Source organism: Lithobates pipiens, unplaced genomic scaffold, assembly GCF_037356315.1.
Source record: "Lithobates pipiens isolate NorthernLeopardFrog02 unplaced genomic scaffold, aLitPip1_a1.2 Scaffold_13, whole genome shotgun sequence".
Lineage (NCBI taxonomy): Eukaryota > Metazoa > Chordata > Amphibia > Anura > Ranidae > Lithobates > Lithobates pipiens.
The window spans coordinates 193,956,324-193,975,302 of record NW_027507718.1 but is presented as its reverse complement, the minus strand read 5'-3'; the positions used below and the strand labels follow the sequence as shown (position 1 = coordinate 193,975,302).

The window sequence follows — 18,979 nt, the reverse complement described above, 5'->3', positions numbered from 1 at the left end:
CGTGCTCCCAGCACAAGAATGCAGCAGCAATGTGGAGGGCACCTGAACTACACAATGTTGCAGCATGACATCACTTCTATAATCCCCACAGACTAGACCGCAGTGTCTGGAGAAAGGAATGCGGACAGCAGCGCTCCCGTTGGCCAATCACAGCCCAGAATAGGTAGAGCTGGGAAGGAAGAGGCGTGGCTCCGTTCCCACGGTCTTTCCGAGTTGGTCAGAAAGGCGGGTGACGTCAGCACTAAGGCATGCAGAATTTGTGGGAGTCCGGAAATACGGAGCGAATACCGGGTGTGTGAAGGGAGTCGTGTATAGAGATCGCCGACCGTCCGGGCACCATGAGCGGATTCCGGCAGCAGAATGTGGAGGAATTCTATGAGATGGGAGAGGAGCTCGGAAGGTGAAATGACTGAAGTGTTTAGGAACTCATCTTTTCCCTGTCTATGTATCGCTGTAATGGCTGTTGTTGTGTTCATGGATTCAGTAGCAAGTTACCATCGTGATTTGACAACGTGCTATTTGGTGTGAGGTTTATGAGGCTCATTGTATGTATCCTGTGCTTTGTCAGTATTGGCTGGTGTTAGAACCTCTGCCAGCTTTAGTGCAGGGCCTGTTCTTCATGTGTTGTCCGCCTATTCACAATGGATGGCTTTCCTAGCACAGTCCTCACAATGTGTGTGCAGTGTCTCTTCTGTACCCCAATCCACCTACCTACCTGCCTGCCTTCAGCACTCCCCGGCATGTAGGCTGAGCTGTGCATGCGCAGTTCAGCTTACAGCTGCAGCACAATCCCTGTGAGCAGTGGATGCACAAGAGTGATGTCACCCCAAGACAGACAAAGACTGGCATCTAGAAAAAGATGGCAGCAAGCAATAAGAAGGTAAGTAAAGCTCGCTAGGTTCACCTTAAAGCGGAGGTCCACCCTTAAGTGGACCTTCCGCTCATTGGAACCCCCCCCCCCCTCCGGCGCCACAATTGGCACCTTTCAGGGGGGAGGGGGGAGGGGGTGCAAGTACCTGTACAGTACAGGTATCTGCACCCACTTCCGGCGTAGATTCTGCAGAAGGTATGCCCCTTTCCGCAGAATCTACGCCACTTTCCCAGAGACAGCGGGGACCATCCTTATTGCGCAGCACGACTCGCGCATTTGCGCAGTAGGGAACCGGGAAATGAGCCGAAAGGCTCCACTTCCTGATTCCCATACCCAAGATGGCGGCGGCAGCACCCGAGAGATGATCGAGAGATCGGCTTCGGGTGCCGACATCGCGGGCGCGATGGGCGGGTAAGTGTCATCACTTTAAAAGTCAGCAGCTGCAGTATAAAATCCCGCACTCGCCCCTGCCATCCTCTTCACCGCTCAGCCTGGCCAATGATTGGCTGGAGTGGATGGATTGAAAGCCGTGCAGCCATTGGCTCGCGCTGCTGTCAATCACATCCAATGACGGAGCGCGCCGGGGGGAGGGGCCATGTGATACAGCGAGCAGCTATAGCCACCGACTGTATCATGGGAGCGCGCCCGCAGGTGCTTCTCACCATGCGAGGGAGCTTGCATGAACGTGAGAAGTACCTGCGGGAGGAAGCAGAGACAGCCACCGAGGGACCCCAGAAGAGCAGGTTCGGGGCCACTCTGTGCAAACGAGCTGCACAGTGGAGGTAAGTATAACATGTTTGTTATTTTAAAAAAAATTAAAATTTTACTTTACAATCCCTTTAATCACCACAGGGTTTTTTATTTCTTGCTAAACCAGTCTTTCTTAATTTTTGTTATAAAACTTTGCAAAGAAGTACATTTTCTTCACTGGTGGACGCCGATGAGGCTTCAGTGGTGGGTTCCCGATGAGGCTTCAGTGGTGGGTTCCCGATGAGGCTTCAGTGGTGGGTTCCCGATGAGGCTTCAGTGGTGGGTTCCCGATGAGGCTTCAGTGGTGGGGCGCCGATGAGGCTTCAGTGGTGGGTTCCCGATGAGGCTTCAGTGGTGGGCGCTGATAGGGGACACTGATGGGGCTGTACTGATGATCAGTGCCCTGATTATCCGTGTTAACAATGAACTGTCAACCATGCCGGTTATCGGCACTCCTTTCCTCACACAGAGGCAGTGTGTGAATAAAGGACTGCCAATAACCTGCAAGTGTTTATATAGGACAAGTTGTGATTGGATACCGTTGATCACATGGTAAAGGGCAGCTGCGATTGGCCCTTTACAGCAATCTGTGGGGCACTCAGGGGGTGTGCTGGAGGCATGGTTCTGGGAAGGCATCCAAGAGTCTCACACTCCCAGTCTGGTCCACCTATTGTGCAGCATCGGTGGGCCAGGAGTTTGATCGATTCCAAATCCCAGGGCATAATGGGATTTGTAGTCTTAAACGATACGTTAACTTTCCGGAACATGTTATATATGCCACCCGTTTTTTGGGTAGAACATGTAACATGTTCCCTCTTCTGTAGCATCTCGCCAATCTATGTCATTCATTCAGAGCTCTGTACTGTTGAGCGCTCTGGTAGTCCATTGATTCTTCTTGTTAATGTGTATCTGTCTGATCGTAATGAGGAGACAGACACACTGACAAGTCTGCAGGAGTCCTGCATTGCCTGAGAGATCTACTAATCGTGGGTGCAACACTTTCCAGGCTCCTAGTAAAAAAAAAAAACTGCGTTTTTTAAAAGGTGAACTTCTCCTTTAGGAAGTGATGACAAACACTAAACAGCCCAGAGGTGAGTCATTTGTTTTTCGTTCAACCAGTGTGTTAAAAAAATAAAAAAATTGAAACAAATCTTGATTCTCCCATCCACACATTTCGAGGTGGATGAGGGAACCCTCCCCATTAAGCCTTTGTATTGACAGTGGGAAGACTTCCCTAGCTTAAGAATACATTGATCGGTGCTGAATAAGCAGGGAAAACCTGACAGGGTGGTTTACAAAGATCGATTAACTTCTGTACAACCAAAGTGCCCATACATGGATCAGAATCCATGGTGAACTGGCTGAATTTCGATCCATGTTTGGCAGGGAGTGATGTCGCTGATTCAGATACACTCCCTCCTTGAGCCCACGGATAGAGGAAGATTCTATGCAAAGAGATGACATCAGGTTTTTTTTTTTTTTTTTTTTTTTTTTTTTTAATAGTGAGTTTAATACACAGCAAGCAATTTTATTTAACATAACATTAGAAGTTTTGCTTAACTAACTACACAGGGCTATTCCAGAGTGTTTCTTTCCTATCCAACTCCATGAATAGGAAACATCCTGCCTAGCTGTAGGGGCTGCCCCTGCACTGCAAGGGTTAACTGCTCATTTATGTCTAAGGATGGGAAGGGCAGCTTTACTTGCCTGATCCTTCGCTAACCTGGCAGACGCTACTCCCCTGTGCGCCAACAATGGGCTGTTCCTCAATGTCATTACTTCTAGTACAGGGTTATGCATTGGTCTTGATGATGGCAGGGTTAGAAGGGGTTGCGGGGACCTGTCTTGCAGTTGGGAGGATCAGGTAAATAAAACCGCTTATCCCAATACTTTCAATGTTAAAGAGCATCCCCACTGAACAGCAGGGTTTTTACTTTACTCAGAGTTTAGTTTTAATGCATTGATGTTGTCATCAAGCCCTCTGGAGCCATGCCAACCATTCCATTATGTCTCTTAGCCACATATGCATCCTAAGCCTCTGTATTACATCACAGCTGCAGGAAGGTGTTTTGGGCAGGTTGGCCATTATCTGTGTGATTCCTGAAAACCATAACTTCCTTGGGGAGCAACAAATAAACTGTAAGCAGAAAGGTCATGGTAACATGGACTAAAAGGAATCAGAAGTCACTCCAGTGCAAAGCAGTGTAGAGCTGTCTTATGGGGCGATATGAATATTGTATGAAAACGGTCGTCCGAGGAAGAATCGTACAATTTTCGGATTGTGTGTGCGCTACTTTTGAGAGCAGACCACAACAATCCATCCAATATTATTTGATCAGACAAGCGCAAGACTTTTCCTCGTATGATACCAGATCGTATGATTTTCGTTCAGTCAGTATAGTTGTCGTCCGAAAATACAATACAAATACATTACAACACATGACATCACTTCCGATTTTTCTTTTTCTGTTGTACGAAGAATTTTTGTGACTTTAGTTACCTATTCAATTTCTACTTGCGACTATTAAGCGAAAAAGGTAGTATGATATTCGGATCGTGTGTACGGGACATAAAAGTGATACATAAGTCAAACTTTAAAAAAAAAAAAAAAAATCTTTTACACATTGTGGATTTTCTGCTTCCTTGAATGTTAGTATTTTTTCTTAGGTGGCTGGCTGGTCCCAGTCTCTGTCTTCTGGTGTCTCCTTCAGGTATCTGCTGCTAAAGGAGACACCTGTGTGTACTTTCTCCCTGCCAGGGCTGTGTGCATCCACTGACACAAACAACAACATCCAGCAAAACACTTTCGTTCTCCATCCTCCCAACTCCTGACAGATCGCTGCAGGAGCCAATCACTCTCCAGCCTTCACCCTGAGCCCCCTCTCTCTGACAGCATTTGGCAGTTCCTGTTTCCTACAGCCACTGTCACATTTAAAATCGGGGATCTGTAAACGAATAAAGTAGCAGATGGACTTGCAGCTCTCAATGGACCATATGTGCAGTAAGCACACTTGTAGTCCACTGATGCTTCCTCCAGCTCAGTAACTGAACGTCTGTACCGAGGTACAGACCGGGAGCTGGAGGAAGTGTCTGTAGGAGCCTGGCATTGTACCTGCAATCCACTCATCATGAGTGTGATGCTTTGCAGGCTCCTGTTTTTCCCTGCAAAAGTTTGTGCATTTATTATTCTTAAAAGTGAACCTAGTCTCTACACCTATTTTCACCTTCTGTAAGGGAATAATTGGATGTGTGTTACTTTAGGTTGTGTTTGCTAACAAAGGTCAATGGATTGTTTTGAGTGGTACAGGTCTGTATTATAAACATTAATAAAAAGGTGTTTTAAAAAATTGCAACGAGAACTGTATTGTACTGTACCTGTCATCATAGATGTAAATCACAGGTCACAATTTAGTGAACTTCTGAAGAATACAGCCACTGCATGTGCATTGGAGGAAGTTTCATACCTGGTTGGCCACCATCAAGCTTTCCTGAAGCCTAGCTTCTCCAATGTATCTGTGTGTCCTATTTTAAAATGAGCCATTTAATTAAAAGAAATTGACCGATCCGACCTAACATATTACAAAATAGTACTAATTAAAATTTGTATAGGAAAAAAGTTTGTATCAGGTAAGAGCATATGAAGCAGAAAATGTAAATATTTTTTTTTCCTTTTCTTTACCTTTTTAGGAGCCAAAATATTAAATTATTTTCTTTCTTTTCAGTGGCCAATTTGCTATTGTACGGAAGTGCCGGGAACGCGCAACAGGATCAGAATATGCAGCCAAGTTTATTAAGAAGCGTCGTTTGTCCTCCAGCCGGCGAGGTGTGAGTCGGGAGGAGATTGAGAGAGAGGTCGACATCTTAAAAGAAATTCAGCATTCAAACATCATCACACTACATGATGTGTTTGAGAACCGCACCGATGTGATCTTGATATTGGAATTAGTATCAGGGGGAGAACTCTTTGACTTCTTGGCACAGAAGGAAAGCTTGAGTGAGGAAGAAGCCACCATGTTTTTAAAACAAATCCTTGATGGGGTCCACTACTTGCATCGCAAGAGCATTGCCCATTTTGACCTCAAGGTATTTATGTGCAACATTTGCTATGTTGTATGTGTCAGTCACAGTTAATCTAGATTTATACACTAAGATGTTTAGTCCATTATAATGTAAAGAATGGCATTGATGTGCTTTCACAGCAGGAGCAAAAAAAAAATATTTTTCTTTTCCTAACGCATGTTGCAGCGTGTGGTGGATGCTTTGTATTGCATTGCAGCGTGTTGCACTGTTTAAATGCAGCATGTTCCACTATCATCCAGCACACACCAACAGCGTGTTGGCGTGAACTGTGCCTGTTGGAAACTATGCATTTTTGTTGGTCACTATGTTGGGCCTTCATTGAGAAAGCAACCCAATGCAGGTGGTGTGGTTGGACCCTTGGCAGATGTTTCAAATCTGCCTATTCAGATTACATGTGGAGAAGGTAAGTTGTAAAAACTAAAGCAAGACCAAAATATGGGGTGATAAAGATGATTTCCAGCTTTGCTCTCACTTTAAAGCAGGAGTCCGCCGGGAGTTCCGCCGTTTTTTTTTTTTTTTTTTTTTAAAGCCAGCAGCTACAAATACTGCAGCTGTTGACTTTTAAAATAGTGACACTTACCCGCCCAGCGCAACCGCGATGTCGGCACCCAAAGCCGATCTCTCGATTGTCTCTCGGGTGCTGCCGCCGCCATCTTGGGTATGGGAATCAGGAAGTGGAGCCTTTCGGCTTAATTTCCCGGTTCCCTACTGCGCATGCGCGAGTCTACGCTGCGCAATAAGGATGGTCCCGCTGCCTCTGGGATCCATGTGTTTTCCAGCAGGCAGCGGGGGACTTTCGGAAAGGGGCATAATCTATGCCCCTTTCTGCAGATAGCTATGCCGGAAGTGAGTGCAGATACCTGTACTGTACAGGTACCTGCACCCCCCTCCCCCCTGAAAGGTGCCAATTGTGGCGCCGGAGGGGGGGAGGATTCCAATGAGCGGAAGGTCCACTTTAGGGTGGACCTCCGCTTTAAATGGTTTGTTTGGGCCAAACTGGTCAAACAAACTATTTCCTACACTAACAGGTGTGCCCACTGGGCATGCTGTAAAAACAGTTTGTAGCCCCAGCTACATACAGTATACAGCATTGTGTACAAGCTGTGGGATGTAAACACACCCAGAACAAACTTGAAAGGGCTGAGTGGTGCTCAGCCACTCATAAGCAGCTTTGTATTTGCATTCTCTGTATGTATACAAAGTTTCCTTTGATTGGAGGGCCGGTGACAACACAATGTTCGCCTCAGCCAAACAGGAGTCATTAATAATAAATAGGACCACACATTGCCTTCTGAACAGCTTTAGTATTTTTTGGATTTATACAAGTACTATAGCTAAAAATTGAAATTTTTTACTGTAACAAAATTGCTTGCAGAAAGTTCAAGAAGTGGGGAAGAAGTCAGCTCCTAAACACAAATCCAACAAAGGTACCAACATCCCTAAAGATTATAAAACCAAAAGACGAACAGAGAGAATAGGACTTTAAAGGTACATTACCGTATTTATCGGCGTATAACACCCGCCCCAAGTTTAGGAGGGAATTTTAAGGAAAAAAAACTTACATTTAAATGCCCATCAATGCAGCCTTGTCAGTGTCCATCTGAAGCCTTGTCAGTGTCCATCTGAAGCCTTTCTGTCATTTGCAGCCTGTCCGTCATTGCAGCCTTGTGTATCGTTGTCCCCTCAGTGATAACGTCAGCTTTTATTTTTAAAAATGGCACCGCCGAGATGTCCTGTGTATCGGCCGCCTTTGGCCGTACTCGGCGGCTTTGGGCCGCCTTTAGCCGTACTCATGCCCCAGAACCCAAAAATCGCTGAGAAATTGCGGAAGATCGGCGTATAACACGCACCCGCAATTTTTTCCCCCCTGATTTTAAGGGGAAAAAAGTGTGTGTTATACGCCGATAAATACAGTATATAGAAAGCGACACAAAATTTTAATGTACAAAATATACAAATCATTTATTTAGAAAAATAAAGATAAAAAGGAATGCAGTTACAATCACGGTCATGGATATAAACACGCATACCATCCCTGACAGGTGAGAGTACTGCAATCACATGCAAGATATGCACATGTCCAAAAATGTCAACATGTTTCGCTGTAACAGCTTCTTCAGGAAAAGGACAAGGATATTCAATTAATAAATATTCATATAGCAAACTATGCACAACCTTAGGTGTGTGGGGAGAAATGTAATACATCGCACTTAAAAAAATGAACAAATGAACATAATATAACATTGCACATGCGTGGCTCCACATCGTCCACGAAGTAGATGAGACACCTCCACCCATAGCCATCCCAAAAAAAAAATTATATATATATATATATATATATATATATATATATATATATATATATATATATATATTAAATATACAATCGCCTCCACTAGAGGTCGACCGATATGGGTTTTTCTCTGGCCGATGCCGATATTTAGAAATCATGGCGGCCGATAGCCGATATATGATGCCGATTTTTTTTTTTGGGCCGATATGTTAGGCCGATTTTATTTTATTTATTTTTAATCCCCCTTGATCCAACACACCTTTCCCACTGGGGTGTTTTTTAAGGCGCTTTTGGTGCTAAAAATAGCGCCTGTAAAGTGCCTGCAAAATGGCTCCCCTGCAGTCTGTGTGAAAGACAGAGTGCTTTCACACTGAGGCGATGCGCTGGCAGGATCTTAAAAAAAAAAAAGTCCTGCAAGCAGCACGTTTGGAGTGGTGTATACCGCTCCTCCACCACTCCTGCCCATTGATATGAATGGGCACCACTGCCGAAGCGCATGCAATGCGATTTGGCAGCGGTGCTTCATGGGCGCATTTAACCTCTTCCTTGGCCGCTAGCTGGGTTATATGTGCCCCACTAGCATCCAAATAGCACCGCTAAAATGATGGTAAAGAGCCGCTAAAACTTGCGTTTTACCATCAACGTCTACCCACTCCAGTGTGAAAGCAGTCTTCATAAGTGATACAGAAAATTTCTTACACTTAAAGCGGAGGTCCACCCTAAAATGGACCTTCCGCTCATCGGAACCCTCCCCCCCTCCGGCGCCACAATTGGCACCTTTCAGGGGGGAGGGGGGTGCAGTTACCTGGATAATCCAGGTAACTGCACCCACTTCCGGGCTAGCTCTCTGCGGAAAAGGGCGTACATTACGCCCCTTTCCGCAAGTGCCCGCCCCCTTCCGCAAGTGCCCCGCTGCCTGCTGGGAAACACACAGATCCCAGAGGCAGCGGGGACCGTCCTCATTGCGCAGCGCGGCTCACGCATGCGCAGTAGGGAACCGGGAAATTAAGCCGAAAGGCTCCATTTCCTGATTCCCATACCCAAGATGGCGGCGGCGGCAGCACTCGAGTGTCGATCTAGAGATCGGCTTCGGGTGCCGACATCGCGGGCGCGCTGGACAGGTAAGTGTCATTATTTTAAAAGTCAGCAGCTGCAGTATTTGTAGCTGCTGGCTTTTAAATAAAAAAAAAAAAAAAACGCGGAGTCCCGGCGGACTCCCGCTTTAAACATTTATTAAACAAAACAAACCTCCAATCAGTTTACTTCTATGTATGATCTAGATTAAAAAAAACAAAAAACCTATATATTAAATAAAAACAGGTAGTCAAAACTTTTGGACAAAAAAAAAAAAAAAAATGGGCTAACTTTACTGTTTTTATTTTATTTTTATTTTTTAAATGGTGTATTTTTTTCCCAAAAAAAATGCATTTGAAAGACCTCTGTGCAAATGCCGTGTGACATAAAATATTGCAACAACCACTATTTTATTCCCTAGGATCTCTGCTAAAAAAATATATATATTTTTTGGGGGGTCTAAGTGATTTTCTGGCAGAAAATACAGGATTTTTACTTGTAAGCAACAAGTGTCAGAAAAGATTTAGTCTTTAAATGGTTAAACTGAGAACTTCTACACAGAGATGACTTCATTCAGAAGTGTAAACATTGTATCATTTAGTTCTTTTCTTGGCAGGCTGCCCAGAGTGGAGGAAAGTGTTGCTATGACGACTCAGACAACTCACACTGACTTCTTACAGAAGTCATTTCAAAGTCCCGCTGTAGAATCGGCTTTTTATTAACACAATCGGCCGATGCCGATTATTTAAAAAACGGCAAATATCGGCCGATATATCGGTCGACCTCTAGCCTCCACCCCTCTTAACTCAAACATACAGCCCCCAAAAACACACTAACTCACTACCTCAATAATGAGTCCTGGAGTAAGCGCTATTGAGAGAATTCCTTAGAGCTCCATTGACCTACATCCGAAAACTAGTCCAAAATATGTCAGACCTCCTGTTGGGAGGGATGTGTTTTTTTGTTATCGAAACTATCATATAAAAGTGCAGCAACACCTGCAAAATATATTATGCATTGGAATAAAATTATATTACTTTAGGGATAGAGGGACCACAAGTCCCTAACAAAAGTTAAAAAAATTAACTACTCACCAAAATCCTATTAATATATTGACATAAGAGTAACTGTACTGGGAGCTCATGCGGGAGGAAAACATACACTCGCAAAAGAGAGGCATTGGTATCTCCTCAGTGCACAGAACAGGCACAGCCATCTAAAAATATATATATGTGTCAAATGCTATGCAATGAAAGAGGATCTCCGATAAATCCTGATAATTTCAAGAGAAGCTCCTCACCTCAATATGTCTTACTACAATAGAGGACTGCTCCAAACTCTCCTAGATGCCAAGGCTGAAGGAATACATAAGAGTAAGGGAATAGCGGCAGACCAAATGACCAAGTCCCCCAAAAGGGGAAAGGGATGGCCAAAACAGCAAGAAAATATAGAGGGCATCATTTAGCTGCCATCAAGAAACAGGACAAAGATGCAGCCAGTCTCACTATGAATCAAGCAAACGCTGCCCGTATGTCTTATGAGCTCCCAGATTGTGCCAAACGCATATGCGTCATGTGAACTTTAAATATTTCCCCCCCCCCCGCGCCAAAACATGGCGTGTGACATGACGCCCCGCGGATGCAGAAATGCCTATGGCAATGCCTCCTCCCTTTTGTGAGTGTATGTTTTCCGTCTGCATGAGCTCCCAGTACAGTTACTCTTATATCAATAGGATTTTGGTGAGTACAGTTAATTTTTTTTTACTTTTTTTATGGACTTGTGCTCCCTCTATCCCTAAAACAATATAATTTTATTCCAATGCATAATATATTTTACAGGTATTGCTGCACCTTTATATGATAGTCTCAATAACAAAAGCTCATCCCTCCCTACAGGAGATCTGACATATTTTGGTCGGGTTTTCGGATGCAGGTCACTGGAGCTCTTTGGAATTCTCCCAATAGCGCTTACTCCAGGACTCATTATTGCAGTATGGGGGTTTTGTGGAGCCACACATGTGCAATGTTATGTTAATTTGTGTGATGTAATTATTATTTTTTCTTTACCACTTAAGGTTGTGCATATTTTGCTGTATGAATATTTATTAATTGAATATCCTTTTCCTGATGAAACCGTTACGGCGAAACATGTTGAATTTTTTGCACATGTGCATATCTTATGTGATTGCAGTGCTCACACCTGTAAGGGATGGGATGTGTGTTTATCTCCATTTTTTTTATTTTTTTTTTATTTAAATTTTATTGGGTTTTACAGTTAAAAACAAAAAAACAAGCAGGGAGAGTAACAAAAAAGGAAAAGATATGTTACAAATACAAAACAAGCCACCAATGCAATGTATAAAAAAGAGAACAAGCATACAAAACAAATGTTCTTTACAATACAATCCGTGACCTTTTTATCTTACTTACTTTCCTTATATTATGTGTTTATATCCATGACTGTGATTGTAACTGCATTCCTTACTTTTTATATTCATCTTTTTATTTTTATTTTTCTAAATAAATGATTTGCATATTTTGCCATTAAAATTTTGTGTAGATTTTCTAAATAATGTACCTTTTTTTAAAGTCCCATTACCTCTGTTCGTCTTTTGATCTTGTTTGCAGAAAGTATTGGCAGCACTGGGTACAACGGGCTGAAAAGTTTTTCATCCATGCAGTAAGTCCAACCCAAGCCCAGCGTCTCATGGGAGGGGTTAGGCTTACTTGGTGGTTGCTGCCAGGCTCACCAGTGTCCATCAGTGCAGCCTCGCCGGAAGCCCATCAGCACAGGCTTGCCAGTACATAGGGAGAGAAGAGCCACCGGTTTACACAGAGCAGGGATCTCCTGCTGACCCTGCAGCTCCAGTGTCATCAAAGTTCCGCCTCCTGGACTGGCTCCTATGATGGACGTCACACGTCCCGGCATTGGACCAGTGTGACGTTCATCATAGGAGACGGAACTTCACCGCGCTGGGTAAGCGGAAGATCCCCGCTCTGTGTAATACCTTCCCTTCAGAGACAGCTGGTGCACCCCCAGGATCGGCCCTGCAAAGAGGCTCCAGGGCAGGCAGCCCGTCCAGCCCTGTATAGCCCGGAGTTCCCGGCCAACAGCACTTTTCGAAATATATTTCAAAAGGTGCTATTGACATGAAATTATCACCACATTTCGATCAGAACTCGTTCAATCTATACACACAGACACCAAAACAAATCAGTTAAGACATTAAGTTATGTGAAATGAAATGACAGGGAAAAGGTATTGAACACATGAAGAAAGGGAGGTACAAAAGGCATGGAAAGCCACAACTCCAGCTGAAATCTGCCAGTAATAGAAAGCAATCCTGTCCCTTGTCAATGCAAATTAATATTCGCTGGTTCAGTCTCAACTGGCCTATAAAAAGGTGTCTCATTACCAAGGTGTCACACAAGACATCTCATGATGGGTAAAAGAAAAGGGCTCTCTCAAGACCTTGGCAAGCTCATTGTTGCAAAACATACTGATGGCATTGGTTACAGAAGGATTTTTAAACTTCTGAATGTTCCAGTGAGCACTGTTGGGTCCATAATCTAGAAGTGGAGAGAAGATGATAATTTTACCATAAACCAGCCACGGCCAGGTGCTCCTCGCAAGATTTGTAAAGGAGTGAAATTAATTATCGGAGGAGTTTTCCAAGAGCCAAGGAACACTTGTAGAGAGCTTCATAAAGACCTGAAATTAGCATGTACAAGTGTTTCATGGAAAACCATAAGTAATGCACTCAATTGCCATGGCCTGTATACATGCTCGCCATGCAAGACCCAATGCAGAAGAAAAAGCAAGTTGAAGCTTGTTTTAAAGTTTGCTGCACAACATTTAGACACACTTGTGAAATACTGGGAGATTATAGTCTGGTCAGATCAGACCAAAATGTAACTCTTTCGATGCCATAATACGCACCATGTTTGGAGGTCAAATGGCACTGCACATCTCCCTAAAAACATACCCACAGTAAAGTTTGGAGGTGGGAACATCATGGTGTGGGACTGTTTTTCAGCAGATGGTACTGGCAAACTTCATATCCTTGAACAGAGAATGAATGTAAAAGTGCACCAAGACATTCTTGATATAAAAAAAAAAAAAGAAAATTTGCTGCCTTCTACCATGTTGACGATGTAACAAGGGTTGGCATTTCAGTAAGACAATGATGCTAAACACAAAGCCAAGGAAACTCTCAATTGTTTTCAAAGAGAAAGCCAAACACCTGACTTGAATCAAAAAGAAAATCTATGGAAACAACTAAAGATCAATGTTCATAGAGGCCCACGGAACGTTCAGGCTCGGTTCACACTTGTTCGATGTGGGAAACAATGCAAATCCAGTGCGGGTTCCCACACCGCAACTGAATCGCCTGTGGTTCACATTGCCCTCTGCGAACTGCTGTGGATGTCAATGCAAAGTTAATGACAACCCCCCCCAATCGGATCGAAGTGCAAACTATGAATTCGGCCAGGAATCGGGGGGGGGGGGGGGGGAGGGCCCTGTATTTTGGTCTGTATGGTAGAATTCACATCACATTCGATCTGTATGACTGAATTTGCATCGCACAGACATCGCATGTGATCTGCACAGCAGTGTGGTGTGAATTACTATGTTTGACATCGCTATAGTGTGAAGTAAGCTTCAAGATTTGATGACTGTGTGGAAGAATTGGCTAAAAATCACACCTGAGCACAGCATGCGACCAGCTTTTCCATACATCTTGAAACTGTCATTACCAACAAAGTATTTTGTACAACGTATTACATTTCAGTTAGCGTGTTCAATGCTTTCCCCCTGTGTCATTCCATTTTATTACACACTACTTAATTTCTGAGCTTATTTTGGTTAATTAAATGGGGATATATATATTTCCCTGATCTGTGTGTAATAATAATATATATAATTTACACAATTCTATATGCACCTTGTACATGTTCTACATCTTTAAGGCTCGTACGTTCAGAAAATCGCACACTTTTTGGAATTCTCTGAAGGGACAAACATGAGATTTTTTTTTTTCTCATGCAGTACCAGATGGTACGATTTTTGTTCAGTCAGTACAGTTTTCGCCCGAAAATACAATACATTACATCACTTGCAAAGTTGTATTCTGTCATACAAGAATTTTTCAACTTTAGTAACCTCTTCATTTTCAATATGGAGACTAGCATGGGGAAAAAAAACAAAAAAAATGGACGATCATTCGTCTGATAATCTCATCATCCTTTCCGTCTTAATATGAGCTGTGTGCACACAAATAAAACCGCTACCTTGCAGTAGATTCTATCTTTGTGAAGCCCATGGTGTACAATAAAACAGTGATGTAGCTAACTGGCTATGGCAAATGTTAAAGAGATTGTAAAAATAACAAACATGTTATACTTGCCTGCTCTGTTGCAGTGGATTTGAACAGAGCAGCCTGGATCCTCCTCTTCTCTGTCCCCCTTCTGTGATCCTGGATCCTCCCTCCTGTTCAGTGAACCTGAGCCAGCTCCCTTTGTCCATTCAGACATGGAGCTCTGCCTGACCCCTCCCCCTCCCTCTCCTGACTGGCTATCTGACCTCGATTGACAGCGTCGGCAGCCAATGGCGCCCCTGTTCTCAGCCAATCGGGGAGAATCTCAGATCTCGTGGACATCGCTGGACAGAGATGGACCTCAGGCCTCAGGTAAGTATTAGGGGGCTGCTACACACAGATGGCTTTTTATCTTAATGCATAGAATGCATTAAGATAAACTAACCTTCTGGCCCTACTAGTAAACTATGCTCTTTTGCAGTTCTTCCGCTACCTTATCACTAATTTAACCTACTAAGTTTTGGTGGGGAGTTGCAGATGATGTTTAAAGGGTGACAAGTAGAGCTAAGGATGCTGCCCACTTCACTGTTGGTGCTGTTAGTCAAGTATTTCACAGCTTTCCAGATTGAAGTAGCCAAAACATTAACTGTCTTTCATACATAAGCAAATCTAACAAGCTATAGGTTGTTGCTGGGACTTTTTTTTAATTTTTTTAAATGAATGAAAAAAAAACTGCTTTCTTACACTGCAGCCTGAAAACATTATGTTGCTGGACCAGAGCAGCCCAAACCCACGAATTAAACTCATAGACTTTGGAATTGCACACAAAATCCAAGCGGGAAATGAATTCAAAAATATATTTGGAACACCGGAATTTGTTGGTAAGTGATGCATAAAAATTTTATTCATTGCTGCCTGTTGCACACCATTCTGTGACCTGTCCCAGAAGGCTGTGGGGGGTGGGGGGTAACTTCCGCTTGGGAACAGAAGAGGGGGAGAGGGTACCTGTTAAAACCCAACTCCAGGCTAATCACTTTTTGCCACAAGATGTTCTCTGATCTAAAAGGCAGCAACATATCATGAAAAATGTAAATCTTGTTATGATAAAAATATTAAAGCCGTATGACTGAGCTGACAAAACAGGAATTTACACATTTTATTTCTGGTCATAGACTCACTAGGTGGTAAAGCCAGGGTCCTAATGACAACACTAATAAATATATAATTACCGGTATATACTTTTTTTATTTTTATTTTTTAGGTGCAGGTTAATCATTAATGGGAATTTTCTTAGTATCCCCAGAAATTCAGTAAAAAGTCTCTTGTGGTTTGATCTAAAAGTGCAGGGCCACAACAGTTCGTGTGTGTGTGTGTGCCACAGATAATTGTGTAGAAGAACAGGGATACTGGGTCTTTTGGGGATGTTTCCGAGTGTACAGTGGCCACCCCACCCTTCTGCTCAACACTTTTGAATGAAGAAATTACAATATTATTTTTTTATTGCTGTATGTGGAATTTGTTCTAATTTTGCAATGTTCTCCTTTTCATAGCTCCTGAAATAGTAAATTATGAACCTCTCGGTCTAGAGGCAGATATGTGGTAAGATACGTTGTGATTTTGTGTCTATTACCATATGTTAAAAGATGATATTGTAATGGAGCAGTCCAAATTATTATTTGTTTTTAAAGTGTCATTAAACCCAGACTATGAAAAACTAGCATTACAAGCTATATAACCTAGTGTCCATACTCGCAAAGCCACTAAAGCATTTGTTTTGGCTGATTGAGCCCGTTAGGGAGGTATAAAGCCTTCCTATCTGTGAAATTGGAAATCCGATCTGGGCTGGGCCTTCTCATAGTTGCATAGTTAGTAAGGTTGAATAAAGACACCAGTCCATCCAGTTCAACCTGAGTGAGTGTCTACAATTGTCCCTATCCCTGTACATTGCACACTCACATCAGTCCCTACCCTCAAGGAGCCCACAATCCAAGGTCCCCATTCATATAATGGGGCCAATTTGGGACAGAAGCCAATTAACCTACCTGCATGTCTTTGGAGTGTGGGAGGAAACCAGAGTACCCGGAGTAAACCCACGCAGGCACAGGGAGAATATGCAAACTCCAGGCAGGTAGTGTCATGGTTGGGATTCAAACCAGCGACCCTTTTTACTGCTAGGTGAGAGTGCTAACCACTACATCAGTTGGAATGCCTTAATTGAGAGTAGGTTCCAGGAGGTGGAATTTAAGGTCCTGACCCGATGATATAGAGTTCCCACACTCTTGCATAAGATTTACCCAACAATCAGATGGTTCACTATTACATTTATTTTGGACATGCCCCCTTATCCACCCTTTTTGGGACTCTATCCGGATATTTTTAGACTGACAGACATTTCACTAGCGGACGACCCGACACAGTGCTTGCTTCACCTTGCTCCGATTTCGAGGCATAGATGTAAGAAGTCCCTCTTAATCCATCTTCTTAATGCCGCTAAAATATGTATACCACAAAGGTGGAAATGCCCAGAACCTCCATCAGTTGGTCAGTGGATAGCTGTGGTGAATGAAATTAACCCAATGGAACAATTAAAAGCTGCATTAAAACAACTCAATAAAACCTGGTTTTACTGACCAGATTTCAACACCTTTTATGGCCTCACTGGATGAGCAACTGTGCATGTGTTCCCAACGCTTTTCTTCCCCAAACTCTCCCCCTCTTTCTTCTAAGTTTCCCTGTTCAATACCTGTCTTCCCCTATTAAGCATACTTTAATCTCTTTTCCGTCTTGCTCTCGCCTTCTTGTCTTCTAACCTCCATGATGTTATGCCTTTTTTTTATTTATTTTTTTTCTATTGGAAAATTTGTTGGTGTACACCAGCCTCTGGGTGAATTTAGTGTTTTACACTGTTGCATGCTTTGTCGGAATACTGTTGTTTTTTGGTGATAAACTGAATAAGCTTGCAAGCAAAAAACTTAGAGGAAGTAAACCCTGATGAGTTTACTTCCTCTTTCATTCCCTGCAAAGGCAAAGCATAATGGACTACTATGCATCGCATAGTAGTCCATTATGTGTCACTTACCTGACACAGGAGCCAGCGATGTCACCGCTGTCCCCTGTAGTCCGGCGCATCCATCTTCTCGTGGGGTCTCGCTGCTCCGCCGCTGTCATTCGGCGAAGCAGCGATGACGTCACTCCCGCGCGGCATCTTCGGCGCTGACGGTGCCGCGCTCAGTGTGCCGTAGACAGCGGTGCCTGTCTTTCGGCAAATATCTCCTAAACCATGTAGGTTTAGGAGATATTTCTTGGACCTACAGGTAAGCCTTAATCTAGGCTTACCTGTAGGTCAAAGTATGTTGTAAGGGTTTACAACCACTTTGTGATCAGTGCCAGCAACTGTATCAATTAATCTCATAAGTGCATAAATATATAAAAACAAAATGCTGTGCTATATTAAGATTACCAATGTAATATGACACATAAAATGCATGAATATCTTAGTGCAAACCATGCATGATATTAAACATAATATATCATTTCTTGTTAAAAAACAAAAAAAACATAATATATAAAATGTCAATTGTGCTGGCAAACTAAAACAATACCAGATGAAAAGTGCAGCACTATATTGAAGTAACCAATGTGATATGACACACACAAATTAAGTGCATGAATGACTTAGTGCAAAATGTGCATAATAATAAAATGTCCATTGTGCTGGCAAAGCAAAATCCTGTGATTGGTGCTCATTGTTGACAACATGACAACAAACTTGTGGTTTCCCCCTACTGTGTGTATCTGCTCACCTTGGGGCGTTTGACCGCACACATAAGTTTGGTCAAAAAAAATGCCTGTGGACCACCCCTGGGTTCTATGAATGAATATCAATGAAGCTCTTTGAGATCCTGAGATGTCCAGCTAGACATCTCAGGATCCTTTAGTTGCTGTTTTAGCATCACCCTATATGCTTTTGCATGTGGTTTTACTTTATTATAGGTTTGTGTAACAGTTTGATTCATGTACCCTTTTTATCAATACTGGATTTGTATTGCCTTTGCACGCAATAAAACTTAAACTTTGCCCACTTCCTGACCAGGCCATTTTGTGCGTTACAACATTGCGTTACTTTAACTGACAATTGCGTGGTCGTGCAATGCTGTACCCAAACAAAATTGATGTCCTTTCTTTTTCTTCTCCTCCTCCTCCTCCTCCCTCCTCCCAAATCTGACCCTAAGTGACACCAGTACAGTGATTGGTGCTATAAAAATGCACTGATCGCTGTATACATGGCACTGGCAGGGAGAGGGTTAACACTAGTGGTGATCAAAGGGTTAAGTGTTCCCTAAGAAGGTGATTTCTGTCAGGGGGGTGGGCTCACTGGGAGTAGAGAGAGATTGCTATTCCTGATCACTAGGAACAGCTGATCTCTCTCTCCTCCCCTGTCAGAATGAGGATCTGCCTTGTTCACAAAAGCAGATCCCCGTTCTGCCTCTTTCCCGCGATCATGGGTGGTTGGTGGACATCGAGTCAGCCGGACCTGCAGGTGAGCTCCCACGGCGCGCACACACCCGCAAAAGCCAGTGCATGAACCAGTATG

The 18,979-nt window shown here is 43.3% G+C and overlaps 1 protein-coding gene across 1 annotated transcript in view; it reads left to right on the top strand.

The window, feature by feature from the left end:
• The first annotated feature begins 204 nt into the window (after positions 1 to 204).
• The window catches only part of DAPK3 (death associated protein kinase 3), a 40,398-nt gene continuing 21,623 nt past the window's right edge, over positions 205 to 18,979 (top strand). Inside the window, exons 1-4 of the mRNA XM_077476072.1 lie at positions 205 to 400; positions 5,344 to 5,704; positions 15,137 to 15,266; positions 15,936 to 15,984. Coding sequence (XP_077332198.1) covers positions 339 to 400; positions 5,344 to 5,704; positions 15,137 to 15,266; positions 15,936 to 15,984 — 602 coding nt within the window. The 5' untranslated portion in view covers positions 205 to 338. The remainder of the gene's footprint in view (positions 401 to 5,343; positions 5,705 to 15,136; positions 15,267 to 15,935; positions 15,985 to 18,979) is intronic.